At 43.2% G+C, this 15,672-nt stretch overlaps 1 protein-coding gene across 2 annotated transcripts; it reads left to right on the top strand.

Annotated features, from left to right (window-relative positions):
• The first annotated feature begins 7,580 nt into the window (after positions 1–7,580).
• LOC146492108 (zona pellucida sperm-binding protein 3-like) lies at positions 7,581–15,073 on the top strand. Of its 2 annotated transcripts, none has more exons than XM_085152081.1 (11): positions 7,581–8,010; positions 8,098–8,176; positions 8,612–8,730; positions 8,811–8,929; positions 9,859–9,962; positions 10,633–10,810; positions 11,022–11,139; positions 13,827–13,918; positions 14,044–14,138; positions 14,638–14,802; positions 14,947–15,073. In XM_085152081.1, the coding sequence occupies exons 1-11, from the start codon at positions 7,654–7,656 to the stop codon at positions 15,069–15,071; spliced, it is 1,551 nt and encodes a 516-aa protein (XP_085008207.1). In that variant the 5' UTR covers positions 7,581–7,653; the 3' UTR covers positions 15,072–15,073. The 2 variants fall into 2 exon arrangements, with proteins under 2 accessions (XP_085008207.1, XP_085008208.1); XM_085152082.1 differs by having other exon boundaries at positions 7,582–8,010; positions 14,668–14,802.
• Positions 15,074–15,672: the final 599 nt, after the last annotated feature.

The raw sequence follows: 15,672 nt of genomic DNA, 5'->3' as shown, positions 1-15,672 counted from the left end.
CGCCTCCGCCCCAGTGATGTCACCGAATAAACAAGCACAATCAAAGATTCATTTTACAGGAAGCGAGGCCGCTTCTCACATCTCTCTCCCCCCCTTGCCTTCTTCTTTTTCTTCTTCTTTGGTAACAATGCGAGTGACAGCAGCTCCTGACCATTCTCTGAGAGGAAGATGTCTGTTTTCTGGAAATGACAATCTCTTGTCTTTACCAGCTGCTTTTCACTCCTTGCACACACACACACATGCACGCACACACGTGGCCCATCTGGATAATTACAGCTGACAAAGCTACCTCTCTCTTTTTATTTACCAGTCAGCTTGTTGACAGCACTGACAAGTCCTGTCCGCGAGTCTGCGAGCAGTCACGAGCTTTGAGCACCTACACTCTCGCAGATAAATGCGTTTTTTTTTCCTTCCCTCGTGCATAATCACTGTCTTATATTGTAACTGCTCTCGTTTCAATTAAAGCACCTGGCGAGTCAAAGGATGCAATTGTCCAAGATAATTGCAAGAACCTTGCAAGAAATTGCCAGAGTGAAGTCTCCCAATTATTCTGTCCATTTAACATCTTACCTCAGATCCTAAATTGATCATTGTGGCATCTCCAAGGCATTTATTTGCAAGCCTGATGGCTGGAATGAACCATATAATTCTGACTGTAAGGATCTAGGATGAATCCAACTTTAAGAACCTTACCACCCAGCACTTACCGGGTTGTGCTTGTGCTCAGCTCCTCTCTGAGTCGGTGCTGCCTCAACCAGGTGCTTAGAAATGAACTTTTGGTCCCACAGTGCCACCTATTGGCCAACACAAGTTCAGCAATCATACAGGAAGCGGCGCAATGGGTTGTTTTAAGCTGGAATTGCTTATTTTTTAAGCATTTGAATAATATTATAACTAAATCCTTCCATGATTTCTCCTTTAGAAGAACGAAAAAAAGCGTTAGAATTGAGGTTTAATTAGGATTAAACCATACAAAAAAATGTCCTTCCTAAATGTCCCATTTTACTGCAAAATATCAGAATTAAGTTATTCAGCTCAAAAACCCCTAACAAAAAAACACAAACCGATTTGTCGGTGCTTAAATCGTTCAAATGCCGGCGAGGTCACCAGAGAGGGGGACATAAACGGTTAAATAAAAACTAAAAAAACAGCTAGCAGAGTTTGAGGAAAGCAGAACTATTAAATCTTTCATCATCTACCACTCTCTTATAACCTTGTTGCACCGCTAGAGCTGAGGTCTAGACATTGTGGAAAAGGCAACAGCCATCCATCATGTCTGATTATGCCGTTTGGATGTAATTGCAAACCCTTAAGGATTGCTCTTCCATCCTCATCCCTGCGCGCAAAGAGACACAGGCTGAAAATGCACCACGAGCACGGACCTGTAAGCTGGGAGGGGGGGTTAGAATATCAGGGCTGGCTCTGCAGACAGAGAGAGAAAGAGAGCAGGCAGCCACCTCCATACACATTTCACAGACAATCAAATTAGAGCTGGAGTTCGATACATCACTGACAAATTGTTTATTAAACAAAAGGCTTGAATTGCAGCATAGCTGAGAGAGAGAGAGATTCAGGAGACAGTAGTGGAGTTAGGGGTGGGGGCGGGGGGGCCTGCGAGACTTTTATGTGAGCATGTGCGCGCCACACATATACCCATGTAAGGAAGGCAGGTTTTTAGCTTCCTTTTCTTCTCTCAAAAACGCACCATTTAAGTCCCTTTCCACAACAGAAGCCGCGGCGATCGTTGCGAGCCGTTCTGCGAGCGTAAACACTGGGATAAAAACAGTGAGGTCATGAGCGCGGCACGGTCCGCGGGCTCTTAACACTTTCGACGTTTGATTCCCAGTGGGGCCACCCACGTTCTTACGGCACTTTGGTTAAAAGCCTTCTCGCGTGTTTTGTTAATATGTTCAGATCATTTGTTTCCTGTCGTCTCCTGTTTTTAAAAGTGAGGAAACCTTACAGGTGACGGAGACGGGTAATCTTCGTCTATCGTTAATATTTAAGAAATCTTATAGTTAGGGTTAGATCAGGTGACCCTGAACCGTCGTTTAGTTATGCTGCAAAAACCCTAGGGTGGCAGGGACTTCCCATGATGCACTGTGATTGCATTTAATCATTAGTTATTATTAATCGCTGGCTCTCTTCCACAGTGTGTCTTTTCTCCTGTCTCCATCCACTCAGTCACAGCTAGTCACCGTAGATTGCTCACCCCGCCCTGAGCCTGGTTCTGCTGGAGGTTTCTTCCTGTTAAAAGGGAGTTTTTCCTTCCCACTGTCTCCAAGTGCTTGCTCACAGGGAGTCGTTGGGGCATTCTCTTTTTTATTGGAGGGCAAAGACCCTACAACGCAAAGTGGCTGCTTTTAGTCATTTGGTTTTTAATTGTAAGTTTTCACATTCCTCTAGTTTCTGTAGACAGAATTGGGGTTAGTGTTCCACCTCAAAGTGTGAACTGTGAAATTAGAAAGTGGGAAATTAGAGACTGGACAAAGTTAATGAAGGCATTTGTGCACAAATCAGATCGTAAAACAGGAAAGTTTCTGAGAGTAACTCCAGCACTTGTGATGAAGGACCGAGTGGAGGCTTAAGATCAGCGCATTGTTCCTCCGCATGGGGGTGATGACACCTGTCAATCAGCCAACGCAGAAGACCTTTACAGCGTGACAAAGGCCGCTCGCAGGCCATTGAGGGAGACGCTGGCGGCTTCATGAGAAATGTCACGGATGTTGTGTTTAAAATACGAGGTTAGGTTGTGTGGAGCGCGGGCAGCGGTGTCTGCTGTCAGAGTTAGGAGTGTGTCTGTGTCACTGTCACCTCGCCGTGTCACTTCCAGCTCTCTGCTAAATGATACATCAGCTGTTATTGCTGTGCTGGGAGATTGTTATCCCACTAGTGTGTGTGTGTGCATTGCAGCAATGTGCAGATGTGTGGAGGGCTTTGCGTGTGGTCAGTAGGTGACGCAGTGTGATGCATGTCTTTAATAACAGTCCATTAGCTCCCTGCATGCGTGCGCGCGCATGTGTGTGCCTGTGCACGAACCCTACGTGCGTGTTTGTATCCGAGACTGTGTGAAAGCAGAATGTGCGTCCTTGTGTGGAGATGTGTTGGATATGGCCGCTGATGGGCCGTGAATCAGAGCCGTGCTGTTATTTCATGTTGCGCCCACCGGGACCCACAGAGCTGCTTGTCTGTTATCCCTAACCCCAAGGTTCACTGACCCCAGCCACATTTTTCTCCTCTCCCTCCTTTGTTTTGACTTTCTCCCTCCCTTCCCCCGGTCTTTCTACTCCCAGGCCTTTCTCACTTTCTCTTCTTACTCTCACACTTACTTCCTTGGTTCTTTTCCCCTTGCGTGCTTCAGTTTCAACCTTTTCAACCCCTCAAGGAATCCACAAATTTGCTTCCTTCTAAATATTTTATATATATATATATATATATATATATATATATATATATATATATATATATAAAATATTTAGAAGGAAGCAAATTTGTGGATTTGCTTCCTTTATTTATATTTTTATATATATAAAATATATAAATATTTTATATATATATATATATATATATATATATATATATATATATATATATATATATATATAAAATATTTAGAAGGAAGCAAATTTGTGGATCTGACAATCTACCAAGATAGTTTGAAGCAGTGGCCCCATAAATGATGCCAGCGCCTTAAAAGCACATGGCAGTATGTGTTGGAAGGCAAAATATCCCTCAGAAATATCTCCCCTATCCCACGCAAAACCTATTCACCGCCACATGAGCGCTGACAAAACGCGCAGAAATCCGCTGATCTTGAAGCGCTGTTCGCCCACCACAACAGCAGGCTATAACTAATCCATCTCCCACTACATGTTTTTAATGAGCCTCCATAACCGTAATCCGTATGGCGCAGTGCAGCGAGGGCCAAATCGAGCTGTTTCCATGACTTTGTGCTGTCAGCAAAATGTGACAGGGGACACGTGTGTTTTCCTGCATGTGTGTGTGTGCGTGCGCGTGTTGCTCTCTCTGAGCATCTGTGTTGTCGGTGTGCCATGGCGTTTGATGATTTTCCATCTGGTAGAAGTGAGTGGGAGAACGCGCGTGTGTGCGTTTATTGTCTTAGCAGAGGATCGGCCTGTTTTACCTGCTTCATCCTGTCCTTGTTGTTTCAAAAATGCATCAGGAATATTGGAAACAGAAGCTGATGGGAGTGGCAGCTGTGTGTGTGTGTGTGTGTGTGTGTTTAGGGGTAGAAGCTGCCAGGCCCTTTCACAAACCCCCACAGGGAACCACATTAGGGCCCTCCGGGGGCCAAATTAGAGGGAGCTAACCAAGTTAGAGATTGGCGGCAGAGGGGGTCTGACTGGCAGGGATGGACTGATTTCACTCCCCCCCCCCCAAACTAGCACACACATACACACACCTCTCTTTGTTTTGCCAGTGATCGGCAAAAGATAAAAGCCAGTTCCTGACAATAGCAGCCTCTCTGTGGGGTAGTCTGCAGGGAGATCCTGAGAGAGAAAAAGAGCTATAATGTATTCCTGTAGGTCAGCAAGGATTAGTGTGTCTGTATCAAGGGGAAGCTATTTAAACTCATTTAGCTTTTAAAGCAGGACTTTCCCCCCCCAAGAAGATCTTATTATGGTTTTTGTTTGAGGTAATGTTATAGTTTTGCATAAATAGAGTTTATTTCCTCAGATATATTGAAATTACAGGTGCCAGTGGTTGCTTTTTATGCCATACGCTTTAAAAAGCCAAAAAACAAACAAACAAACAACTAATGTGACATGTGCATCTTCTACAGCACTCTGTAGAAGACGTTTACTGACTTCTTTAGCCTGAAATAATTCGAAAGGTTAAATATTAGTGTTTTGGTCGCACGGTGACAATCCCAACCCCTTCCTCAAACCGAGTGAGGATCTGAAAATGAGATCCGTGCCAACAGAGCAACATATTTTACCGTCTTCAGCTTGCTTCTGTCTGAAACTACATTAGGAAAGGTCAGTTATGGAGAACTCTGGAACTCAAAACAAGATCTGAAAGAGCTGCACATCTGTTGGCCAGAAGGGCAAAGCAAAAAACCCCTAACAAAACCCACGACGGCAAAAAAGCTGCGGAAAGGTTCAGTGGGCAAAAAACATCTGGTTAAAGCAGACTTGTTTTTGGAAACAAGTGAAATTGTATTTGGACTGAAAAAGGAACACCTTGGATGAAAAGAGCACCACGCTCACTTTTAGCACTGGGGTAGATAACCTGTGCAGGTTTGGGGGCCACTAATGTTAATCTACCACTAACATTAGTACCCAATACATAAAGTTAGCCACCATTTTTTGAAGTAAAATAACAATTTAATAGTACATACAGTACATTTAATATGTACTGTATGCATGCACTTTGTGGGGATAGGTTAATTGAAAAAATCTAAATTGCCCATAAGAGTGAATGTGAGTGCGAATAGTTGTCTGTCCCTGTGTGTTAGCCCTGCGACAGCCTGGCGACCTGTCCAGGGTGTACCCCGCCTCTCGCCCTATGACAGCTGGGATAGGCTCCAGCGCCCCCTGCAACCCTGAAAAAGGATAAGCGGAAGTGAATGGATGGATGGATGGATGGATGGATGAATGCATTCACATTATCTGTCCAACATATGGGATGGTATTGGAACTTTAGTAGCATTAAATTCCATCCATCCATTTACTCAAAGGCAGAAAATTCCCAACATCCCAATCTGGAATAGGCTATGCTAGAACGTCAAGGTGATAGCTCCTAGTTTTCCTTAGAACTTTCTTGATAGTGCCAACCACTGCACCACTGTGTAACCCCACTAAAGGTAGTCACCACAGCAGATCCACATGCTTGATTTGGCACAGCTTTTTACACCAGGTGCAATTCATGACTCAACGCTCCCATTTATCCAGGCTTGGGACCTGGATAGTGTACTGCCCAGTGCGTGGGATCAGCACTAGCAGTGCACTAGCTTGTGACTCTCTGAGGCTGGGTTTGTGTCTCTGCCCACTCTTAACCCAACGATCTCACATACGTAAGGCGAATGTTGAAACCACTACTCTGCTGATCGCCCTTAGGATTGTGTTTTATCTCAGTTTTTGTTTATTTTGTATAGCAACTCTTTTCCTAACAGACATTTATTAAGCATGCAGATGATCCAGATTTAGCAAGCCTCTTATATGATGGAGGGAAGGACATGCAACACTGAACATTTTATTAAATGGTGTGAGAGTGCTCATCCTCAACACCGCAAAGACAAAGGAAATGTCAGTTGATTTTAGGAGGAAACCATCAACCGAGCCCACTTTCATTACCAGAGAACTGATCCACTCTGTGAACAAATACAAGCATCTTGGAGGTGTGCACAGACTGAAATACACTCATGGACTGACTGACTGTGCAGCAAGGCACAGCAAAAAACACATTTTTCTGAGGAAAATTTTATCCTTCAAGGTGTATTCCAAAATACTTCACATTTTCTGTTGTGTTGTTATTGAAAATGTTTTGACTTTATATTGTTTGTTGGTTTGGAAATGCCTCCGAGGCACAGAAAATGCAATTAGGAAGACAGTAACAAGTTGTTGTTTAGAAAGATTTTAAAGGGACCATATATGATATGGAGCAAGGCTATCTATCTATCTATCATACTTTAGATCTTAAACAGACCATAAACCGTTGATGATATTTATGACAGGTCGAATGAAAACAGGTGAAGAAGAAAGCAGAGCATCTGCAAGACTGACATGCCTGCTGGCACAGCCTCAAGACACACCCCCAAGACACACCCCATGCTTCCTGTTACGCGTCCTACACGCCGCTGACCAGCACACACACTCATACATTTGGTAGCGGCGGTGGTGACATTTGTGAAATCTCTCAGTGGATGATCATAAATCTCAGTTTTATGAGCGTCTCTGCTGAACTCTGCTAACTGCTGACCGCATCGCCTTGACATTCAAGATCATGCAGCATCAAAACACGAGGGATGGCGGGGGGGGGGGGGGGGGGCTCAAACTCCATGAGAGCGTAGATTGATTTGCCTCACGAGGGCCGTGAAAGCCACTTACTGTTAGGGGGTCAGGCTTGTTTCTGTTTATAAAAGTCTTTGTTCATTACCAATGTGATTGCTGGACATTTAGCAGATGGCAGCATTTTCCCTTTTGGGATTTGGCTAAAAGTGTCACTGGTGCTAACGTTTAACCAATTTTGTGTAGCACAGCTAAAGTAGAAAGGCAAAAAGATGAACACAAACCCCGCCTTTCCCCCCACAATACAAATATATACATTATTGTGCTGCCTCCCCCTCACCCCAACCTGTCATGGCAGATGGTTTTGCCAGAGGTTACTTCCTGTTAATAGAGAGTTTTTCCTTTCCACTTTCACCAACTGCTTGTTCATAGAGAGTTATCTGATATTTGGAGTGTTCTTTGTTTTGTTGTAGGATCTCTATCTTACAGTAAAGCACCTTGAGGTGCTGCTGTTGTGATTTGGTGCTGTATAATGGAGAGCGCAGCAATCAATACTGAAATACTCCAGGCTGGAATCCAATCAAGTCATTAGGAGTAGGTGGAGCCAGTGCCAAGTTCCTATACCTGATTTCTGGTGAAGAGACAAGCACAGCAGTGCTGTCTTGTTTTGTGAAAACTTCTAATGGAGCTGGGGTTTGTGTTCGGCTTTCTGCTTTTCTTCTTAGCTGGAAACTTCTGCCTCGCTACACAAAATTGGTTAAACGTCAGAACCAATGACACTTTTAGCCAAATCCCAAAAGAACAAGTGACAACAAGTTCGCAGCTGCCAAGATCACTGCAGACAGCCGGACGTCACTCGAGCGAGATGGAACAAAGGGATCCGGCCGGTTTTCCTGTCAGCTACCGGGTCAGGAGCCGCCAGCTCAGGAAGCAAAAGCCTTCCCAGCTGGAGCAGGGGGAGACCGTCCAAACTCAAGAGTTGTCACAATTGCAGGAACAAGACCCAGATCTAAACCTAGCAGTCAAGCAGAAATCAAAGGTAGTGTAAAAAAATTATTATTATTATTTTTGGACAGCTACATAGCAATTATTTAATTCTCTGGACTACATTCGGATGATATTCCAGGTTCCTGTGCCAGCTGACAGTGTGGTGGTGCACTGTGGCGAAGTAAAGGTCACCATCGAGGTCAAGCGAAACTTCCTAGGTAATGGCTGCCCATTATTTGTTTAAATTGATCGAATTTGCAGGGTTTTTTTTATCCGCAGTGGCACCGGCACAGGTCCACTTAACATACCTTCTGCTCTGATGTCTAAAAAGGAAAGGTTTAGATTAGAGGCCCAAATTGGAAAATTGAATGGAACAGTGAAGATGGGATACTCACTGCTGATTACTGCAAATGGCACAGACAATGGTCTCGGTGATCAATATTACGTTTCCTCTTATTTCTTCACTCTGAAGGGGCATTCGGCTTGTCTGTCGGGTGCTTGAATGCTGATTTTACAGCAGTGCATTAAGAAACTTTGCTGTGTGTCCTGTGGCTGAACCTCCACTCCTCGTGAGTGTTATTGACTGGAGAAGAATAAAATGGCCTAAGGTAATGGTCTCGATTTAAGCTGCGCCTTCTCCGCTTTGTTCTTAGGAAACGGTCAGTTGATCCGTCCGAGTGATCTGACCTTAGGAGACTGCGCTGCGGTAGACACTGAGAAACCCGTCCTGGGGTTTCAAACGGAGCTGGAGGGCTGCGGCAGCACAGTGACGGTGTGTGGCGCTCCGTTTTCTCAGGCCTATTTACTATTGTGCATTTCACTTCGCTCTTAACTGTTTAATACTTTCTTCAGATGACTGAAGAAGCCATCATCTACACATTTACTCTGATGTACTCTCCGACTCCGATTAGCAACACCTTCATTTTAAAGACCAACCCTGTTGAGGTGGTAATTCAGTGCCGCTACAAAAGGTAACGCCTTGTGGTTTACCCCCCATGCTCCTTAGAGATTCATTCTGTAAAAGGATAAATGTAATCCATGTGATGTCAGAAGCTATGAGTCTTTGAAGCTATGAGTTCAGCATTTTGCCTTCTCTCTGTTGCTGGAGGGGATGGATGGATAGGAGAGACCAAACGTAAGGCAGCTATGCACAAGTGCCATTTTTTTTCTCTAAATACTCAGTTTAATTCACTTTTATTTATATAGCAGCAAATGACAACACCAAGATGCTTTATATTGTCAGGTAAAGACCCTACAGTAATGGAGAGAAAACCTCAACAATTAGGCAACCCTCTATGAGCAAGCACTTTGCTACAGTGGGAAGGAAAAACTCCCTTTTACCAGGAAGTATTCTCCAGAAGTACTAGCTTTAAGGAAGGGCAGCCATCTGTTGCAACCAGTTCATGTACCACATGATTGAAACGTAAAGATATTTATCTTTATCTTTTTCAACTGACATTTATGCAATCATTAGACCTTTTGTACCAAGAGGAATTCACCCTCCTTTCTCATTACTTTCACTTCCCTGAGCCTGATGGTCGTCCAAATTTCCTAGAGTATACAAATCTAGCTGTTAGCACAGGTTGTACAGAGCTACCTCCAGGGCTTATGAATCTGTAGCACCCTGTCAGTATTACCATCTATAGCAGTCAGGATGCATGATGTCTCCCACCAGTAACAGAGAACTGTAGCTTAAACTGGTTTAAAGTGCATCCTACAGTATATAGTACTAAAAATGCCCTAAACTCGCCTTGGTGAGCCATGCACAAACCCCTTTTTATAGTTATGTTTACCTATAGATGTTTAACTCCTATCTTTCTGTCTGTGGTGTGAATATTCTTCATCCTTGATGGGGCTCTCTCGAGTGAAACGTCCCTCCTTCCTGTAATTGTCTTCACAGGAGGCATTACGTAAACAGCGATGCCTTGAGACCCACCTCGAAGCCGTTGGCGTCCCTCATGCAAGTGGAACAGCGGCTGCCCTTCTCCCTGCATCTCATGACAGGTGGGGGCAGGTCAAAAATGACAAACTTGGAGCTTATGTTCTGAGGGGAAGAAAAACTTTTGATGTGCACCAGCCGGTCTGGCTAATTTCCCCGGCGACAGGCGTAATTGCAATCACTCGAGGCCTCGCGGGCTTCGTCGCGACTGTTAAAGATGCTAAATACCGGCTTGATAAACAGGAGTGAAACTTTTGCATGGTGATGAGCTGAAATTACATGCCTCGTAGGCCGCAGCTGACCCGACGGGGTCACTCGCACAATGGAGTGATCAATATACTGCTGATTGTGTGTTTTCTAATTAATTCTAAGCTATGCGCTGCAGACAGGCACCGCACCACACTGGTGTTCATCATCGTCATAATATGAGCAGAACCGTACTCCAGCTCTGATTTACTTACTGTAAACCTGTCTGGACTGGATGCAGTTATAAAGGAAATTATGGAAGTTTTAAACTAGTTTTTAAAGGCACAGACCTCATCTGTGTTTCCTACTCAGGTTAATGATTCATTTATTGTCCTCTTTAAAGTATTTTTCTCTTACTGTTCCAGTACCGATATCCTACTGTCTGCTGAAACAGTGCCACACTCTCCCACGGGCATCATTTTAGTTTCATCTAATCGGATTGATGGCCCCAGCATTACACTCATACTTTTTTCCTCTGTATTTGATTAGAGGACTGGCAGTCGCAGAGGCCTTCCAGCGTTTATTTCCTGAATGACGTGATGCACATTGAGGCAGCGGTCCTCAGGGGTAACCACGTACCTCTGAGGGTCTACGTGGACAGCTGCGTGGCCACTGCGAACCCAGATCCATACTCACAACCCAGATACAGCTTCATTAACAACCACGGGTGAGAAGCTGTGGATCGTCTGTGGAACACTGCACCTTAAAGTGACACTAAATGCGAACAGTCACTTCCTGTATTTGTTTCAAAGAGTCAGCTAGACATAATAATCAAGATTTACTGTTAGGGTCACAGTTATGTAACAAATGGTGCATATAATCAGCATATTTATGCATGTGAAACTCACACCTGTTTTTTCTTTTTTTCCAAACATGAGATGTTTAACTGACACTAAGCTGACGGGATCCAAGTCTTACTTCATGCCGAGGAGCCACGAGGATAAACTCCACTTCCAGCTGAAGGCCTTCAGGTTCCACCAAGATGACAGGAAGACTGTAAGTAGTATAAAGATGTGTTTATGCAGTTTTGAAACTACTGATCACGTAACCTGAAGCTACTATAGAGAGGTGCAATTTGCAGCACCTGAGGTGTTAGTTTACTTTTTTCTTCTTGCCTTCTGTTAGTTTTTATATATAGCAAGCCGACACCTAATATGTGTTTTGAAAGTGTTGTTTCAAGGCTACAGTATCCTCAGAAGCTTTGTGTGGAAATGGAGGAAATGAATGCCCTTTGTGGTAACCATTGATAACCATTTTATAGGTTTAGGATCCCTGCCATAAATATGAGCCAGCATCAACTCCAGAAAACCTTTTCTTGTGTGGCTTTTACGTTGGCGTTGGATCGTAACATTACATTAACTTTGATCAGTTTGCCATTTAGAAACCGTTACCTCGCAAATGCAGCAAGCCACTTTGAATCCATAAGAGCCTAAAAACTTTGCTATTGATGTGCTAATGCGAAACGGGCTAACGTTGTTTGTGAAAACACCGGGCTGTGGAGGACAAAGAGTGCCAAAATTAAAAGGTTATAAAGAAATTATTCGGCATGAAATGCGCCACAGTGACATCCAAAGGAATTGTAGGAAAGCTTATATGAATTATGTTTCGTATTTATTTGTATTTGCTTTAATTTTATGCATTTTTAAATTAAATTTTCATTTTATTTTCCAGTCTCTTTTTGTATCTTTAGAATTTTCCATTTATATTTAAATAATTACTGTTTTATTTTGTTAGACAGGAAATGCAATAGGAAGTAATTATATTATATTTAATTGTCTTGAAGGTTTATTTCAGAATTCTCGTTTCCTACATTTCTTCCTTCTACATTTCTCATGTGCTTCTGTATACACGGGCCCAAACTTGCCCTTCTGGGCAAACTCCTCCAGCTCTTCTGGGGGAACGATGAGGTATTCCCAAGTAAGTCTAGAGAGATAATCTGTTCAGCAGGTCCTGGGTCTGCCACGGGGCCTGATCCCAGGGTTACAAACTCAGTTTCCAGATGCCTGAACTTTTTTTGAACTACCTCCTTTTTGATATAGAGAAATATAAACTCTACCCTAATGACAAAACTCATCAAATGTCTAAAGGAGAGACCTGACCACCTTTTAGAACAAGTTTATTTCTGCAATTTGTATCCATAGTCTCCTTCTTTTGGTTACTACCCAGATCCCGTTATCATAAGTGAAGGTAGGAATGTACGGTGGCTTGAACTTTTCCACATTTTGTCACATTACAGCCACAAACATGAATTAATTTTATTGGAATTCCACGTGAAAGACCAACACAAAGTGGTGTTCACGTGAGAAGTGGAACCAAAATCATACATGATTCCAAACATTTTTTACAAATAACTGTAAAGTGGGGTGTGCGTAATTATTCAGCTCCCTGAGTCAATACTTTGTAGAACCATCTTTTGCTGCAATTACAGCTGCCAGTCTTTTAGGTTATGTCTCTACCAGCTTTGCACATCTAGAGACTGAAATTCTTGCCCATTCTTCTTTGCAAAACAGCTCCAGCTCAGTCAGATTAGATGGACAGCGTTTGTGAACAGCAGTTTTCAGATCTTGCCACAGATTCTCTTGGATTTAGATCTGGACTTTGACTGGGCCGTTCTAACACATGGATATGTTTTGTTTTAAACCACTCCATTGTTGCCCTGGCTTTATGTTTAGGGTCATTGTTCTGCTGGAAGGTGAAGCTCCGCCCCAGTCTCAAGTCTTTTGCAGACTCCAAGAGGTTTTCTTCCAAGATTGCCCTGTATTTGGCTCCATCCATCTTCCCATCAACTCTGACTAATAGTTGTCCTATGGACAGATTCTCCCACCTGAGCTGTAGATCTCTGCAGCTCGTCCAGAGTCACCATGGGCCTCTTGGCTGCATTTCTGATCAGCGCTCTCGTTGTTCGTCCTGTGAGTTTAGGTGGACGGCCTTGTCTTGGTAGGTTTACAGTTGTGCCATACTCCTTCCATTTCTGAATGATCGCTTGAACAGTGCTCCGTGGGATGTTCAAGGCTTGGGAAATCTTTTTGTAGCCTAAGCCTGCTTTAAATTTCTCAATAACTTTATCCCTGACCTGTCTGATGTGTTCTTTGAACTTCATGCTCCCAATATTCTCTTAGACAATCTCTGAGGCCGTCACAGAGCAGCTGTATTTGTACTGACATTAGATTACACACAGGTGCACTCTATTTAGTCATTAGCAACCATCAGGCGATGTCTATGGGCAACTGACTGCACTCAGACCAAAGGGGGCTGAATAATTACGCACACCCCACTTTGCAGTTATTTATTTGTAAAAAATGTTTGGAATCATGTATGATTTACGTTCCACTTCTCACATGTGCACCACTTTGTGTTGGTCTTTCATGTGGAATTCCAATAAAATTGATTCATGTTTGTGGCTGTAATGTGAGAAAATGTGAAAAAGTTCAAGGGGGCCGAATACTTTTGCAAGCTACGGTAAATTGCCCACGAGTACTGAAGTAAATAAATCACTAAATTGTGTGATAAAGGGGTTTTGGTTTTTTAGGTTCATTTAATGGCATTTGTTTTGAGTCAAATAGTTTTTTAAAATTATGGCAGTTTTGGCTCTCCATACCTGTCAGGACTACTGATGCAGTTTGTCATATTTTGCACAGCAATAGCACATTAATACATTTCCATGTTGTTTAACTTTCTCATAGCTCTACATCACATGTCGCCTGAAAGCAACGCCAGTCTCTGCACCCGTCAACTCGGAGCACAAAGCCTGCTCATTCCTGTCTGAAGCTAAGAGGTCAGTTTACACAAAGATTGCTCTACTGTACAGGTGTTTGCCTTCAGATTCGTTGCCATGGCTCTAATGCTAATGCAAAGCTTTGCTGCGCTTCCTCCTAACAATGCATTTTGGGCTCTGGACAGATGGGTGGCATCAGGTGGAGACAATAAGGTGTGTAGCTGCTGTGAGACCAGCTGTGGCACGCAGAGATGGAAAAGAAGCCTTGCAGCAAATGATGGTACAGTTTGCAGAAGCGACGCTACATGACAACCTGGGACAGGTCCTGAACATGTGATGCCGGCCCAGTGGGGGGGGAAATTATGCTATTCTAACCACCTTCATTATGAAAAGCATTTGCATATGCAGAATCTGTTGATTTAATTTTTGCAAACATTATTTTAAAAAGGTGTTTTTTGTTAAGAGGCTGTGACTAGCTGATACGAGGCTGTCTAAAATGCCATAAAAGTAGCAAACATGCGTCTTTTAGAAATACTTTTTTTTTTGTATTTAGTTTAAATGCATTTATTTGGAGTATAATGCAATCAGCCACAAACCTACACAAGCAGAGGTTCCACCCGTGTTTAGACGAGCTTGCTTGCACTCATTTGGCACACATGCCATTTATGTGGTGGATTGATTTTGAGTTAATCCCTTTAATTGTCCAACCAATCAGTCGTGTCGGGAATGGTTTACTCAGCTGGCTAAATGCACTAAGAAGATTGTTGTTTCCCTTCCAGCCCATATTGGATTTGCTTATTTTTATGCAGCTCTGCGGTGGGAGGGGACGGCTGCTCTTGGCCCCATCCTGCTGGAGAACGTTCTGGAAGAGGGGTCGACTGAGCCGCTTGAGCTTCCTCCAGAACCAGTTTCTCTGCAGCAGATGCAAGAAGTCACTCGAGCTGGTTAGACACCCACAAAACAACTCTAGGGGGTTTTAAAAAAAACACTCTCTGACTTGACTTTGTTCCCACTCCCTTGAGTTTTCTTTCAACTGCTAATAGAAGTGGTAATATTTGTCTTCTGTGTCCTCATCCTCCCTTTTTCAGCCTTGTTTTCAGCAGTAGCCCTGCTGTGTGGAGTCTGGATGGCGCTTGCTGTGGTGTTAGTTTTCACCAGCACTGTGATTTGCAGCAGACTTCGCAAACCCACCGGATACTCTGTTTGCACCTGATTTAAGAAAATAAAGCATTCATACCCATGCCTCGATCTTTGTTTTCCTCCCTTTGAGTATAGATCAAGGACCAGAGGTCTATTTAACCAAAGTTCATTATGCAATGGATATAAATTCAAAATTCGAACATGGGGGTAATCAAGGTTCTCCACAGCTAAACTTTTTCTGCTTTCACTTCTGCTTGGTGGCATCCACAGTGATGCTTGCATGCTTAGGTACTCTTGGGGTTAAGGGGCTGTGCTGGAGTGGCCAGCCTTGCGAGAAAATGACTTGGCCATAAAATGTACACTGTTAACACAACATGTTTTATATTGCTCTATCAATCAGTATCCTTTAATACCAGGCAGGGTCTTACATTGAGCCTGCTTCATGGTGTGAACACATTACTGTATATGATTCAGAGTTTTCATATGGTGCATTTCATTGGATTTATTGTAAATCCAATATAATTTTGAACAAACTAGAACGTAAAAACGCACCAAAGGAAAAGTAGTCGAGGTATAAAATGAGCCTGGGTGCAGACTCTTTTTGCTAAATTCATGCATGGATGATTTGGTTGGTTCATTTTTTTTTATTTTTTATTTTTCCCCTCCAAGCTTGT

Source organism: Neolamprologus multifasciatus, chromosome 23, assembly GCF_963576455.1.
Source record: "Neolamprologus multifasciatus chromosome 23, fNeoMul1.2, whole genome shotgun sequence".
NCBI lineage: Eukaryota > Metazoa > Chordata > Actinopteri > Cichliformes > Cichlidae > Neolamprologus > Neolamprologus multifasciatus.
The sequence above is the reverse complement of the archived record's forward strand: the minus strand, read 5'-3'. Positions and strand labels throughout refer to the sequence as shown.